This window comes from Rhinopithecus bieti, unplaced genomic scaffold, assembly GCF_001698545.2.
Source record: "Rhinopithecus bieti isolate Rb0 unplaced genomic scaffold, ASM169854v2 scaffold_5260, whole genome shotgun sequence".
In the NCBI taxonomy this organism is placed as follows: Eukaryota; Metazoa; Chordata; class Mammalia; order Primates; family Cercopithecidae; genus Rhinopithecus; species Rhinopithecus bieti.
Genome location: NW_016805896.1, coordinates 5963019 through 5980445, shown reverse-complemented (window position 1 = coordinate 5980445; position 17427 = coordinate 5963019). Strand labels below are relative to the sequence as shown.

The following is a 17427-nucleotide window of genomic DNA, read 5'->3' as shown; positions in this document are numbered from 1 at the left end:
TATAATTATTGCCCTAGTGTCTGGCTGACATTTGGAAGGAAATACCAAAGATTTGTATATTTTGGGTATTGTGCTTTGAGAATAGGATACTGTACACAAGGGCAGACATTTGCAATTGTGGTTAGGGTGATATACAGTACGTGGCTGAACACAGAACTGTAGGAACTGTCCAAAAGCAGGTAAGAGTAAATAAGGAGGAAGAGAAACAGCAAGCTTCAAGAAAATGAGCATACTTTAGTTGAATATGCAATCTTTGAGTTTTGTGCAAAGGTGGTCATGTGATCTTTATAAGAACTAATTGAGTAGAGTCATCCTTTGGTATCTCTGCAGGACTGGCTCTAGCACCTCTAAGGATGCTCAAGTCCATTACATAAAATGGCATAGTATTTGCCTATTACCCAGGCACACTGTCCCGTATACTTTAAATTATGTCTAGCTTACTTATAAATCTTAATACAATGTAAATGACATGTAAATAGCTGTTATACTGTGTTGTCTAAGGAATGATGACAAGTAAAAAATGTCTATACATGTTCAATACAGGGACAATCCCCTTATTTTTTTGCCATATATTTTTAAACAGTTGATTGAATCCACAGATGTAGACTCTGCAGATCTATAGAGCTGACTACACAGTGGTGAGAACCACAGTCTGAATAATCTGAATGTGAGGGAGTACTGCAGGATTTGGTGGTAATAGGTATAATCTGCGAGTATAAAATGCTCTTTTGAGAAACCTGACAAAGAAAGATGAACTCAGATTGTAGAAGAAGAATAAGAGATGTCACTTTTTTTTGGTATCTGAGAACTGTTTTTTTTTTTTTTTGGAAAAAAGGATTAAATGTTCCTCTCATTGAAAAGGGAAAACTGAACATACAAAAGAGTAGGGGTGGTTGATGGAGCAATCTTCTGAAGAAGGCAGAATTATATGGGGGCAGAGATGCAAAGTTTATTTATCCAGGGCAAAGAAGAACAAGACTTTTCCTCTGCAAAGTCACCAGAGAATATGTGAGTCAGAACATTTAGAAAGTTTTGAAATTTTTAATATTGCTTTTTCAGGCTCTTGGAGTGATGACTAAGATCAAGGTATATTCATGCTAATAAAGACTGAGGTGAAAGAGAGATCCAGATCCCTGAAGTGGAAAAGGTAAAAGAACTGTGAAATCAACTTAGATATCAAAATTAATATGGAGGATATTATAGGATGCAATTAAAAATAAATATTATAAATAAAGATCTTAGAGAATGTGAATGTAATCTGGGGGATGGTAAATGACAACTATAAGAAAGAGGGCAAGAGTTAGTACAAAGAGCAAGTGGAAAATTCAAACAAAATGTGTTTGCTAATTAGCATCAATTAAGGTAATTGGTGACAGAGAGAGACACATAGTTATACTCATGTGGTATGAAGAATTAATAGCTACACAAGTATTATAAAGATTTTATCAAGATCTTATATGAAAGGCTAGGTATATTTTGATATAATTTTAGTTTAAAGAATCACTTAATTCATTTTACAATATCTCTATTTGTTAAAAGTTAATAGCAAGTGTCACTGTAGCTATTCCAATACTTATGATATCAGGGAAACTATGTATTGAAAACAACATCTGATACCTCTCCTGTGAGCTGTGTTAGACAAATAGTAGCAAATGATGGAAAAGTTAAATCCTCTAAAAAAATACATTATTTCCTAAACATGAAAGGCTTGCTTTCTGGTGTTTTCATAATAAATAATTAGATTATTTATTTATTTGTTTCTAAATGTGTATCTCCTTTTTCCATTAAAAAATATCAAATCCACCAAGGAAAGCTGTCTCCACCAAGACAAATTAAACAGAAAGAAAATGGAGAGAGTTTGGCTCTGAATTCCCTGGCAGTAAGGCACAAAAGTGAATATATTAAGGTTCATAGACCCAGTGTTGAGAGCAGGTGAAAGTATTCTATTTCCTCAGGAGAAACAATTATTATTATTATTATTGCATTAAATTCTAGAAGAAACTTTTGAAACCAAGTTTCTGTCATGGACATTTAGCAGCCTAGTAAACAATGACCTTGACAATACAAAAAACTTGCATGACATTTATTTCTACTAGGGAAAAGAGTCAATTGCATAATATTGAAGGCAATTAACTAGGTAATTTTTTGATAGATTGAGATTATTAAATTTAAATATCTAGGCTATTTGGTTTAACTTGGCACAGTGGCAAAACTTGGGATACAAGAGGAGCAAAGCGCTAAAAGTCTCCTGTGTCTTCCCTAAATATTGTCATTTGAGTTTTACAGAAATACATGTATGCGCCTTGGCGAAAGAGTCTCATAATGCAAATTCAGGAAACAAAGAAGAGAAATCACGTCACCTACTGGAGATGATACTCAGTATGGACCAACCCTACCTTGTTCACAAAGCTGTGCTTTTTATGGCCTTTTCTATCACTGTGAATTTACGATCAGGACACCTTCTGGAACAATAAATATTCTTCAGAGAAATCGCTCAATTTGAGCATCAAAACCACACAATAGACTCAATAACAACTTGATATATTTGTCTACCTATTAATTTAACGGTTACTTAACTCTCTGGGTTTTTAAAATCTAATGAAAATGAAGACAGTATTTACTGATCAAACATTAGATTTATGAGATTTATTTTTCATAAAGAATGGCCTTTTATGTCCAACTCTGGAGATGTTATGGTTTGAGATAATTGGTACAGACATACTCTGAAACCTCTCTTATGTACACCAATTCTACCCGATCACACCTAATTAGATTCACAGATCACAAACACTAACAGCCTAGGCTTTTATGGCACCTTCTCAGATAAGATGAGAAAAAAATGGTTTCACAAAATTTTGAAACTGTTCACATACATAAGAAGAAAATGGGAAAGGCATACATTGTAAATGTGTGCATTATTTCTAGATGTAACAAGTAGAGCAAGGTGAAATAGAATAAAGTTTAAAAATCATTGATTTCTAATCTCTGTCCTATCAAGTAATCTAATGTCAACATAATCTCATCTGTCTATAATGTCCACCTGAATATGAAAGCTCTTGGTACCATCCACCAGCACACAAATAAACATATCCAGTACAACAAATCCTTATATTTCACCTAAGCATTTTCATTCTCTGCTCTTTGCTTTCAAGGCCTGCAATTTGTTAACCATTGATATGAAAATGGTATTCCTTAGGTAGATCCATCTCTTTCCTTTTGATTTAGAGAATGCCATTCTTACATGCCATCTCAAGCAGTGACTGGTGCTTCAGTCCACAACTTAAATAACCTCATGCCCACTTTAGTAGTGACAGAAAGAAAACAAATATGAATGAGATGCTGGTTCTCACTGGTGTTTACTCATATCACCTTTATTTTCTGTGACATGGTACCACGTGGTTCTGTGAGCACTGGACTCACAAGATATTCCTCATTAAATAAACAAAGAGAATAAATACTTCAGGAAGATGAAAAGGAGAAGGGGAAAAAACAAACGAGCAAACAAAAACCCCTTTGACCTGACATTATGGAAAAAAAATAAAAAAAGACACTAAGATGGAAAAAAAATAGTGTCATGGTTTACATGTGGGATTTTGATGGAGTCTAGGGCTGTGTTTTAATTCAAAACTCACCATCTCAAAACCACTTCTTTTCATCCGCCTGCAGGACTTGAGGTAAGTACGTATACGTTTTCTGGCACGCTCTTGATACTCAGGGAATTGTCGCCTGCATGAGTCAATGATAGCCTGGATCTTTTCTTTGGGCTGCTTAGAGATTGGGACCATTCGGTCCAAGTTTTCATCTACAAACAGCCTGACAAACATCTGTTGGCAAGAGGGAGACAGAGGAGAAGGGTTTGGAGGGCTGCTCTCTTCTGTTCCTAGCTTCCTGTCTTGATTACCGATAGGAAAATACTGTTTTCTGGTTTATGCACTGGAGAACTTTGCAATGGAAAGCCAGAAATTTTAAGCAAACACTCTTTAAAGACTTTCTAAATGGTTGGATTAAAAAATAGAGAGAGAAAAAGAGAGAGAAAAGCAGACAGACAGACAAACATACAGAAAATAATAGACTATCGTGTAGAAAAAAATCAGGAAATAACAGTAGACTGTGACAATTGAGCACCCCATTACATTCTCTATTAATGATGAATACGACTGTTACATTGCTACACTGCACAGTGGACTAATCTCTGAAATCAAACAACTGACTCTTTTGTCATGCATAATTAGATAAGCTAGGAAAGCAAAAGAAATAACAGATGACGGGCGTACTCTTCCGAGGACTAAGCTGAGGCCCCCTCCATCCACTAGGTAAACATGCATACTCACACAACACAACTCCAGTTTTCAGCTCACATTTGGCTTTAAAATTCTAAACAAAACACAGCAATTCTGGTGTCTGGTTGGCAAAGAGTGTTTCATGTACTTTTTAAATCCTTCTGTAAATTAAACAAACATGTCTCTAAAATATCCACATTTACCAACAAGCAACAACATGAAAGTGAAGTGGTAAAAATTAAACCACACTTGGAGTGTGGCAGGACTCACATTAAAAGCTTTCAGTCGCTCGGCTTCAACGCCGTCTGTCTCATTAACTTTCTCGGAATCGTCATGGTCCTCGTGGTCATCTTCGTCCTCATCTCCCCTGTTTAGTGAGAGGTCCTCAGCTCCTCGGTCCACACTCTCATTTTTGCCAGAGTCATAGCTGGAGTAACTATGTGCAGGAGACTGAAAAGAGAAGGTGAAATAACTGCTTTTAAATTCACTGCACAAGCTTATAAATTTTATGTCTCATCTTTAATTTAAATTGTTTCTCAAAAACCTTGTTTGTGAGTTGATAACTCTAGAGCTGTGGTGATTTTAGTTTAAATCAAAATTAATTCAAATTAAATTAAAATTTCATTTCCTTGGTCACGTCACACTAGTTACATTGCAAGTGCCCGTTAGCTACATGGAATGTTCCATCACTGCAGAAAGTTTTATTGAACTTAGCTGTTCAAGAGCAATTACTGTTTCCTCTCAATATTCATATTCCAAATAAAAAAGCAATGTGTAATTGATTTTGCAAGAGAATCATTGTGTCACATATTCTTAGAACTTAATATGACCTCAGAGCTTTGTCAGTATTCATATTAGTATTACACTTTATATAATATTGTATTATATCATATCAATATTATACTAACTTTATTTGCATTCTTTAAACAGGTATGGTAACTGAGGGATGTTTAATTAACATCCCCAGCAAGAGCTATACAAAATATTATTAACTATTAGTTGCTAGTTAACATGCTTTGAAATAAATGTATACATTGTCTATGAGTCTTAAGAGGGCATCTGATTTTGGTTTAGAAAATGGGAATCAGGTTTCTTCCTAATCCTCTGTGAAGTTTAATATTTCTGGATTCTAACACTATTCAAAAGACAAAACAAATTTAAAGCAAGAACAATTAAATAATAGTGACACATATTTCCATGTAAAAACCATTACACATCTGAAAACTTGAAAATGTTTAACAGTTCATTTTCACATGTAAACAGCTGATAGATAGCCTTCTTAAAGCCTCTGCTGTCAGAATACAACGCATAAGTATATCTACATGTTAATGGGGCTGTTTAAAATAAATAAACTGGCTTTGATCACTTTTCATTTTGGGATTACACCTATTCCAAATATTTTCTCTTGGGACCCTCTAGGATTATTCCAGAGTAAGTTTGGAAGAGTGACCTGGAAATAAAGAAAATCCAAGTGTATGGTGTGATAAGGAGCTTGATTCAGCCATGTACAGCATAACAATAAACTATTTTATATACTCTTTGAGACCATAACGTTGACCAATCTTCTTAGAATACTCTAGGTACTTTTGATAAAATACTAAAACTAAGATGTAATCAGATTTAAAAAGGAGTATCCTCTATTTTTGTTTCATGATATAAAAGATATTTTGGGCCGGGCGCGGTGGCTCAAGCCTGTAATCCCAGCACTTTGGGAGGCCGAGACGGGCGGATCACGAGGTCAGGAGATCGAGACCATCCTGGCTAACACGGTGAAACCCCGTCTCTACTAAAAAATACAAAAAATTAGCCGGGCGACGTGGCGGGCGCCTGTAGTCCCAGCTACTCGGGAGGCTGAGGCAGGAGAATGGCGTAAACCCGGGAGGCGGAGCTTGCAGTGAGCTGAGATCAGGCCACTGCACTCCAGCCTGGGCGATAGAGCGAGACTCCGTCCCCCATCCCCCAAAAAAAAGATATTTTATGAGACATCAAATACAATAAAGCAAATAATGAAGCAAGTGCGAGGTAAAGAGAAGAAGTTAGTACTTAGAACAACTGCATGCCTAGTCAGTTGGTTCCCTGAAGCTTCATAGCAACCTGGTGAGAAAGGATTATCCTCCAGATTCTACAGATAAGGAAACAGCTGCAGAAAGTCTAAACAACCTCCTCTTATCTGAAGAATGAGACTATATAACTACTATGTGAACCTAGGTCTGCCTAAGAGCTAAGAGTGATCAAATAAGGTTTTCTTCTCAGTATGAAGTTTTCCTTTCTAAGTGTGGGTGTGTGTATGCACATGTGTGTATAATTGAAAGAACATAAAATATGTATTGGTTTATGTACATGTTAATAGTTAAACAAAGTATTTTATAAGTGATTTCCCCTAAAACTGTTACTCCACCTAAATAAATTGGATACATTATTTACATTTTCTTACAGAACAGTAAGCTGCAATTTATAAATCTTGAGTAAGAAGAATTATCACTTGCTGTAAATTTTCCACATATAATAGAATCTATTTAAATAATTTAGTAGTGCTTCATACACAGTTTTACTTATTTGTTTTGCTGGATAAAGTAGAATAAAGATACACTATTGCAATCAAATGTAGATAATTTACATTTTCTTAAATACAAACCATCCATAGAAGGAAATAGTGACAAGCTCTCTTTTTTCAACTTAGGACTAAACATTCTGGAATAAATATATTTATTTTAGGAAAAATATATATTTAAGAGAATAAACTCTTAATAAACAGCAATAGTATACAACTTTTAAGACCAACATGGTTAGTAGTAATTTCTAAAATCTCTCCAACTCCAAGTATCTATCTCAAAGTCAATCATTTCTTCCCTCAGCAAACCTTTATTTACATTGAGTGTCACTACACATTTGGTGTTGTGCCAAGATACTCTGCCACAGAGCAATTTTCATTCAACAAATTATTTATGGGCATTTATTATGCATCAGGTACTATTCTAAGCTGTTTAAATATATGACTCATTTACAATGAACTGGTTAAGTGACTTTCCCAATGTCACATAGCTAGCAAGTGAAAAAGGATCTGAACCCATGCAGTTTGGCTCTGAGTTCATCATCTTAACACTATTCTATGCTGTCTCTATAGGATGACTACTTATGAGGTTATTGTTATAATATCAGTAGAAATCAATTCCTAAGGCACTGTATTTCTTGACACCATCTTTTAAAATAGAAATACCTCTGTGACAAGACATATTAGACCCATTTCATTATTTAACATCTAACTATGAATTTCCCTGTGCCAATGTGATAGAATATATGCATTTCATATGGGCTGGAGCCTATTTAATAATGTTTTGTATTCATGAAGTGTCTTAAAATTTACATGGAGCTTTAATCTCAACATAACGACTTCACAGAAGAACTAGTATTAATATATTAATATATTTATATTATAAATGATTTCAAATATACACATAACAATAATAAATGATATTAACATAACTGATGGTTAGTTTTATGTGTCAGTTTGACAGGATGACACGGTGTCCAGGTATTTGGCTATCCATTATTTCCAGGTGTGTCTGTAAGGATATTTCTGGATGAGATTGGCACTGGAAGTGGTGGAATCACTAAAACAGATGGTTCTTCACAGTGTGTGTATAGCAGGGGTGAGGGGAGGGCATAAGGGCATAATCCAGTGCCTTGAGAGCCTGAATAGAATGCAAAGCAGAGGGAAGAAACATTTGCCTATTCTGCCTGACTGCTGAGCTGAGAGACTTACTGAGAATTCTGAGTCCCCTGGTTCTTAGGGCTTCAAACTTGAACTGAAATCTACCACTGGCTATCCTGGATATTCAGCTTGCAGATAGCAGATGATGGCACTTCTCAGCCTCCATAATCTCATGAGCCAATACTTTATTCTATATATTATATATCTTATTGATTCTGTTTCTCTGGAGAACTCTGCGTAGTAATTATATTATTCACATTATAAATGACTTCATTAAGGCTCAGTTAATTTAACTTGATCAGATAACCTCAGACACTGAGAAAAGTGATAGAGAAGTTAACTAGAGGCCATCCATTCATCACTGGGCTGGTAACACTACACAGGATTTCAGCGTTGGGGGATCATGGGAGTTAGCAAAAGAAATGAAAATGTTGAGTTTCAGAATCTCAGTGGATTGCCAAAGTAGAAGGAGAAAGGCAAGTGTATAAAGGAAGATGAATGCCAATCCAGACAATTTTCATTAACTTCTATAACTGTGTCCAAGACCAACCATGGGGCCTGTTGTGGTATCTCCTACTTGTTTGCTGGCCCAACACCTTTTTTCATTCAGAAATGGCCCCTTGTTCTCCCAGGTAAAACTGCTAATCCCTTGGGTATCAACCTTCTCTATGTTAGGCATTCATCTTTGCCTCTAGGTGAGATGGCTGGCCTGAGTCTGAAATCAAGCTGAATCCAGCAGAGCTAAGAAGCACAGAGTCGTGATAGCATCATTTGTGCATCTAGATCTCACTAATACTGAAATTAAGCCCCTGATCCTTAAGTTGTATAATACTATACATCCTCCACCCACCTACATGCTTTTAAATTTTGCTTAAATTTGAGTTTCAGTCACCTGAGATTGAATCTGGAGTGGCACAGCAACCAATCATTAGAAGGCAGATTAACAATATAGATTTCACACATGATCATTCAAACACATAGATGGCCCCAGCCAAATGAATAATACTATCTTTGTAAGCAGCAGCAGATATTCTCAAATCTACCAACAAAGTAAAATGATAGTGAATGACCTTTATGAATGCCTCAGATCTCATGAAGTCATGTTAAAACACAGATGCTGGCTTAATCAAAGGTCTGATTCAGTTGGGTCTTGGAGGGGAATAATACTATCTTTATGAAGGGAAATCTTAAATTGACAGTGTTTAAAACTGCTTCCGTGCAATGGTAACAAATGTGTAGCATGTTTTAAGGATCACACCGACATATCATAACTATATATCAGTGGAGAAATAATAAAACTAGAACAGATCTCTGACATTAACAGTAAAGTTAATTTTAAAAATCAGCATAATATCTTTACGGTTCACATCATTAACAAGGTGGAATTAACTAATAAAATATATTAAGGAAAATATTCCATAGGTTTGACAAGCCTATCTTTTTAAATCTAAAATGTAATAGTCTACCCTAGTCCACTTCAATCTTTCCCTAAACTGTGAAGCCAAGTTACTTAATTTGACACAGAGTTAAACACTACCATTGCTCTCTACTTTCCATATTAATTTACATTTTTCTTCAAACTAGTCTGAGATAAGAACCAACACATACTCCTCACAGAATCCAAGACATGAGCTTTACAGATTGCCATTCAAGACTGCCTATAATTTCTCTTTTTTCTATAAAACGATTTGGTTTTTATAAATGGCAGAATGTGAGTATTGGAATGGTATCATAGGCTCGGAGAATACAAATTACTATCAGTCTCCAAATAACACATATAAAATATGGCAGCCATTTGCCCCATAAACCTGCTTTGCCTTAATAAGAACTTTGGATGATCATAGCCTAGGAAACCTTCATTTCAGGTGCAATTGTTTTCTTATTTCAAGTATAAATCTAAAAAACTCCAAACCAGAACTAAAAAAAAGATCCAAAGTTATTATAGAACCCCAATTTAGGTCCTACAGAAGATGGATACATGCTTATCCTCAAAACGCAGGTGTTGGCTTATGGGGATAAGGGTAGATTTTTGCCTTAGCTATATACTCTGTTTATTCCTCCCGTGACAAAATATGGCTCTCCTTAGCAAAGAGCCTTCTGAAAATACATTTGCACTTTCCTTTTCTCGAATTTTCCCATCCTAATAGAACTGCCAGCTTTAGGCCTTGAAAATTCCCACTTGGAGGAAACTTAATCTGTTTATCTATACTCAGAGCCTAGAATGGCTCAGATAGCAACACCACAGTGCTTGGTGTTAGACACAGCTGGGATTGGGAGCTGTGTCTGATATTTGCAGCAGTGGATAAAAGGGAACCTGTGTTTCCTCATTATGTCCTAAATGAGGGAAGAACACATGAATTCAGTGTCAGGCGTCCATGCTTTCATGTGCTTTGCATATCTATGTCACAGCACTGATTGTAAGATATTCTGTAAATGAATTTATATTTTCATATTCCATACAGTCTGAGAGTTACTTGAAGGGAGGGTCATATAGGCACCATGTCTCTTCCATCTTTACAACATTGCACAATGCCAAACACATAGTAGAAATAAAGTAAATGTTTTCTGAGTGACTGATTGATTACACTTTTGAGTTACACTGAAGATAATTTAACTTTTTAAATTGCAATTTTAAAAACTATCTTATATTTCCTTTAAAAAATCAGCTATTCATCAGTGAGTTTACAAGCAATGTCAGTATCATTACAAGTGTAACGATCTAGCACTGCGTGCCTTCTGATATGATATGAAATGAAGCACATGGCACTACTCAAGAAGTAAACTCACCATCAGGAAAGAAAGAAAGAAAGAGAGAAAGAGAGAGAGAAAGAAAGAGAGGGAGGGAGGGAGGGAAGGAAGGAAGGAAGGAAGGAAGGAAGGAAGGAAAGAGAGAGAGAGAAAGAGAGAAAGAAAGAAAAGAAAGAAATGAAAGAAAGAAAAGAAAGGACAGAAAAGAGAGAAAGACAGAAAAGAAAGAAAAAAAAGAAAGAAGAGGAGGAGGGAAGGGAAAAGAAAGGAAGGAAGGAAGGAAGGAAGGAAGGAAGGAAGGAAGGAAGGAAGGAAGGAAAAGAAAGAGTGAGAAGCAATTGAACCCAAACTTCAATCTAGAAACAGTGGTTCCCAAAATGCATTGGTTGCACTAGCAGGATCGGCATCTCCTGGAAACCTCCTAGAAATGCAAAGGCTCAGCTCCCTCCCAAGACCAACTGAATCAGACACTTTGGATGTAGGCCCAGCAATCTGTGTTTTAACATGACTTCCATGAGATTCTGAGGCACAGTCAAGCTTGACAAACATTTGTCTGGAGCTAAATTCCATTTGTAAGAAAAATGGCAGAGAGAGAAGTTAAATCACACCAGAGAAAGCAGACAGGTAAATTCAAAATATGAGACACTGGACAGGGCAATTGACCTTGGTCCTGCAACAATTTACTGATACGGAAATAAGATATATTAAAGGAGATTTAAGAGATATAATCAAACAAAATTTGTAACCCTTGCTTGTATTATGATTCAAAAAACACCCAAAGCAAGAGACATTTTTTGAGAAAAGTGAAAATATTCTATTATAGATGAGGATAATAGAGAATAACATGGATTTATTAATTTTTGCTAGATGTAGTACCTTAACATTTGGTTAAGTAAATATTTATGTAAGAAAATATCCACACTTGTTAGAGATAAAAGTTGAGATATGAAGAGATGACATGACAAGAATGCTTGGGATATGCTTTAAAATACTCTAGAAGGTCAGGTTATGTCTATAATCCCAGAACACTGGGAAGTCAAAGCAGGAGGACTGCTTGAGGCTAGGAGTTTAAGACAAGCCTGGGCAACATAGTGAGACCTCCATCCCTAAAAAAAACAACAAACCAAAAACAACTATACAAGCATAGTGGCATGCACCCATAGAAGTATACTGGGGAGGGTTAGGCAGGAGTATTTCTTGAGTCCATGAATCCCAGGCTGCTGTGAGCTATGATCCTGCCACTGAACTCCAGCCGGGGCAACAAAGCAATACCTTGTGATATGGTTTGGCTGTGTTCCTACTCAAATTTCATCTTGAATTATGGTTCCTATAATCCGCATGTATCATGGGAGAGACCCAGCGGGAGGTAGTTTAACCACGGGGGCGGTTATCCTCATGCTGTTCTTGTGATAGTGAGTTTTCATGAGATCTGATGGCTTCATAAGAGGCTTTTACCCTTTTGCTCAGCACTTCTCCTTACTGCTGCCATGTGAAGAAGGATGTGTTTTCTTCCACTTCCACCACGATTGTAAGTTTCCTGAAGCCTCCCCAGCAATGCTGAACTGTGAGTCAATTAAACTTCTTTCCTTTATGAATTACCCAGTTTCTGGTATGTCTTTATTAGCAGCATAAGAATGGACTAATACTTCCTGTCTCTTAAGAAAAATTAAAATAGACAGAAAAAAAGTTAAAATGTTAAAATATCTGAGAGTCTTAAGCACTGTTCTGTTTAGGTGATGAGTAATACTGGTTCATTGTATTCTCTATTTTAAAATATATTTTATATTTTCAAAATAAAATTTAAGTTTATAAATGTTGTGATTGGTTTGATATCCCCTCTGTTTTGACTATTTCTATCATTACATTAATTTATTCAACAACATTTAAGAAGCACTACTTCATGTATAGAGCATTGTTTTAGGTTCACATGATTGGATGAATCCACATTTTGTAAAGCCTGAAAGTTATAAAATTTAGAGAGGAGGCTGTTTTGAAACATTAGATTAAAAAGTTATTATTTACTTAAGATGAGGAAAATTACCACAAATTACAAAAATTTTTAAAGCTTCTAAATATATAAAATACCTCAAAATAATAACAGCCATCTATGACAGGCCCACAGCAAAAATCATATTGACTAGGAAAAAGCTGGAAGCATTTCCATTAAGAACTGGAACAAGATAAGGTTGCTCACTCTCATCACTCCAGTTCCACATAGTACTGGAAGTCCTAGCCAGAGCAATCAGACAAGAGAAAGAAATAAAAGCCATCAAAATAGAAAAGGAAGTCAAATCATCTCTCTTTGCAGATGATATTATTCTATATTTTGAAAACCTTAAAGTCTCCAGCAAAGGGATCCTAGAACTGATAAACCACTGCAATGCAGTTTTATGATACAAAATCAACATATAAAAATCAGTAGCACTTCTATACACCAAGAATGTTCAAGCTAAGAATCAAATCAACAATGCAAACACCAATAATGTTCAAGCTGAGAGCCAAATCAAGAACGCAATCTCATTTACAATAGCCACACAAAACAATGAAATATTCTAGAATACAATAACCAATGAGGTAAAAGACCTCTACAAAGAGAATACTACTTAAATAAATCAGGGATGACATAAGAAAATGGAAAAATATCCCAGGTTCATGGATTGGAAGAATGAATCTCATTAAAATGACCATACTTCCCAAAACAAAATACAGAGTCAATGCTATTCCTATCAACTATCAATGACATTTTTCACAGAATTAGATAAATGTATTCTAAAATTCATATGGAATTTTAAAAAGCTCAAATAGCCAAAGCAATTCTAAGCAAAAAGCAAAGCCAGAGGCATCACACTACCTGACTTCAAACTATACTACAAGGATACAGTAACAAAAGCAGCATGAAACTGGTACAGAAACAGACACGTGGACCAATGGAACAGAATAGAGAGCCTAGAAATAATGCTACAACCATCTGATCTTCAACAAAATGACAAACACAAGCAATGGGGAAAAGATATCCTATTCAATAAATGGTGCTGGGATAACTGGCTATCCATATGCAGGAGAATGAAACTGGACCCCTACCTATTACCATATGCACAAATTAACTCAAGGTGGATTAAATGTAAGATCTCAAACTATAAAAATTCTAGGAGATATTATTGTGGACATCATCTTTGGCAAGTAATTTATCACTAAGTCCTCAAAAGCAATTGTAACAAAAACAAAAATTAACAAGTGGGACCCAAGTAAATGAAAGAGCTTCTGTGTGGCAAAAGATATTAGCAGAGTAAACAGACAGTCTACACAATAGGAGAAAACATTCATAAACTATTCATCCAACAAAGTTCTAACATCCAGAGTCTATAAGTAACTTAAACAATTCAACCAACAAGAAACAAATAAGCCCACTAAAAAGTGGGCAAAGGACATTAATAGACATTTCTCTAAATAAGACTTACAAGTGGCTAACAAACATGAAAAAATGTTCATCATAATTAATTATTAGCGAAATGCAAATCAAAACCACAATGAGATACCATCTCACTCGAGTCAGAATGGCTATTATTAAAAAGTCAAAAAATAAGCTGGGCACGGTGGCTCATGCCTGTAATTTCAGCACTTTAGGAGGCCGAGGCGGGCTGATCACGAGCTCAGGAGTTTGAGACCAACCTGGCCAATATGGTGAAACCCCGTCTCTACTAAAAATACAAAAATTAGTTGGGCATGGTGGCGGGCACCTATAGTCCTGCTACTTGGGAGGCTGAGGCAGAAGAATCACTTGAACTCCAAGGCGGAGGTTGCACTGAGCGGAGATTGCGCCACTGCACTCTATCCTGGGTGACAGAGCAAGGCTCCGTCTCAAAAAATAAATAAATAAATATAAATAAAAATAAAAAAATTAACAGATCCTGACGAGACAGTAGAGAAAAAAGAATGCTTACACACTGTTGATAGGAATGTAAATTAGCTCAGCCACTGTGGAAAGCAGTTTGGTGATTTCTCAAAGAACTTAAAACAGAACTACCATTTGACCCAGTAATCCCATTGCTGCATACATACCCAAGGGAAACCAAATCATTTTACCAAAAAGACACATGCAATTATATGTTCATCACGGCACCATTCACAATAGCAAAGACATGGAATCAACTTCGGTGCCCATCAAGTGGTGGACTGGATAAAGAAAACATGATATATATACATCATGGACTACCACATAACCATAAAATAATGAAATCATGCCACAACATGGATGCCGCTGCAGGCCATCATCCTAAGGGAATTAACACAGAAACAGAGAACCAAATAGCACATGTCCACACTTATAAGTGGAATATAAACACTGGGTATATACGGACATAAAGATTTGAACAACAAACTTTGAAGACTACTAGAAAGAGGAGGAAGGGGGTTAGCGGTGAAAGGATTTAAAAACTACTTATTGGGTACTATGCTTACCACCTCTGTGAGGGGATCAGTCATACCCCAAACTGTAGCATCATGCAATATACCCATGTAACAAACCTGCACATGTACCCCGGGAATCTAATTTTTAAAAAAACTCTAAGTGCCACAAACAACACAAATGCAAAAATATATGACACTTTCCCATTTTTCTTGGCTGCATGCCCTTTGATTGCTTCTTCATATGACAGTACTTCTGTAATAATGTATTCTATTGAGAGAATACAAAAATAATTCAGTCTTTGTCTAATGAAAATATCTTTTATTCTTAACAGTTTATACTATGTTTTTTACTGTTCCAGTTAATTATTGCTAATATCATGCAAACAGATTGTTTTTAGTTTGGGGAACCTTTAATCAAGTTCCTTTCATGTTTGAACCATGAGATTTCAGGACATTTTAAGTTTCCTTGGGCAGTGACTGATGCTTTCATTAAAGCAGCATTTATGAGTTTTATGTTTTCTTCATTGATATGAATATTTTTTGTCAAATCCAACATGCAACTTAAATCTTCTCCCAATATGATAATATAATTCATTCCTCTTCATTAATTCTATTATTTCTTCCTCCTAAAGAAAAATTACCTTCAACATGGACTGAAGTTTATTGCAACTCACTTCTCATTATCAGAAAATATTCTTTTATTTCACTTTTCATCTTTATATTTTTCATATTACATTATCACTTTATCTGAATGTGCTCTTAATCTTGTATTAAATAAATAGAAAGACAACAAAATGATGTAGCCTTCTTCATTTATTTCCAAATTAGGAGTCTGTAATTTCTCACTTGCTTTTTCCAAAAGGTCAAAATTGAAATTGCAGATTAAATGTCATATTCCACTGTGTGAAGGGCACACAAGATATCTTTTTAGTATTACTTAACAACTGCATGTGAATCTGCAATTATTTATTTGTATAACCATTCATTTGCATACAGTAACTGGTTTACTCATTTACCATTTTGTGTATGCTTTCCCATTATTTACATTAATTCTTCTTAATCAATTTTGGACAAATAAGTCACATTTGACATTGCATTTTGACATTTTTTCAGTGCTTGTCCAAGAAAAAGATCAAATTTAACAATTACTTTGAAGATTCCCACGAAATTGTCATGTGAAAATAAATCCTTTTATCATAACCTGTCAACAAAAATCTCTTCCACTCAATAATTTTTAAACCTCAGCTACTTTTTTAGGCACTTCAAAATGATAGTGAACATTACTTTAAGCCTTGTTTTTCAAGATATTGTCTGGGTAGAGCAGTGTTATTTTCATTTTGTCATGCTTTGAAATCGCCCAAAGGACTTCTTAAAACACAAGTTACTGGACTCATTCAGTAGGTCTGGAGTGGGGCCCAAGAATTTTGATTTCTAGCAAGAGCTGAAGTGATGCAGCTCCTGAAAGTCTGAGGAACACGCTTTGAGTTCTTAGTGTTTTTATTTGATTTCCATGTAGTTCAAATAAGTATAGCCATTATGAGCTCTATGGAATCTTCATGATATTTAAGAGTTCTTAATATATTTACCCATTCTAAAAACCCAGGTATGTAATATTTGTCTTGTTGAAAATATTGTAGTTTGCAACAAAACAGTATATACGACCTTTGGTTTTTAAATAAACTGGTCAGCGTCTCTTGTCAGTTTGACAATTTATTTTTATCTTTCCCATAAAATATGTTTGAAAAAATTGTTTATTAATGTTTTGTTGAATCTTTGACATACTGACATTTTTAAGCTTAGGCCACTCTTTCATTTTTTTGACTTCATGTGAGATACTTTCTGCTGTGTATGAATTGTAGAATGCCCAATGATTCTGAAGAAATACACAAAATTAATAAAAAATTAAGGCCTATAATTTAAATAACAAGGCCTATACTTTAAAAATTAAAAGTTTTGGAGCAAGATGGCCGAATAGGAACAGCTCCAGTCTCCAACTCCCAGCGCGAGCGACACAGAAGACCGGTGATTTCTGCATTTTCAACTGAGGTACTGGGGTCATCTCACTAGGGAGTGCCGGACAATCGGTGCTGGTCAGCTGCTGCAGCCTGACCAGCGAGAGCTGAAGCAGGGCGAGGCATCGCCTCACCTGGAAGCGCAAGGGGGAAGGGGATCTGTTTTCCTAGCCAGGGAACCTGACACACACAACACCAGAAAAACCGGGAACCTCCCACCCCAAGACTGCGCTGTAAGCATACAGGCACACCAGGAGAATATATCCCA

General features: G+C 35.7%; 1 protein-coding gene across 10 annotated transcripts in view; it reads right to left on the bottom strand.

Annotated features, from left to right (window-relative positions):
- Nucleotides 1–17427, bottom strand: part of NOL4 (nucleolar protein 4) — a 397837-nt gene that overhangs the window by 98400 nt on the left and 282010 nt on the right. For 7 of the 10 annotated variants that reach the window (XM_017874065.1, XM_017874066.1, XM_017874068.1 and 4 more), the window contains 2 exons: nucleotides 4551–4730; nucleotides 3633–3824 (listed from right to left, as the gene is read on the bottom strand). In XM_017874065.1, the coding sequence (XP_017729554.1) occupies nucleotides 3633–3824; nucleotides 4551–4730 (372 nt within the window). The remainder of the gene's footprint in view (nucleotides 1–3632; nucleotides 3825–4550; nucleotides 4731–17427) is intronic. The other 3 variants (XM_017874067.1, XM_017874069.1, XM_017874073.1) reach the window with 1 other exon arrangement.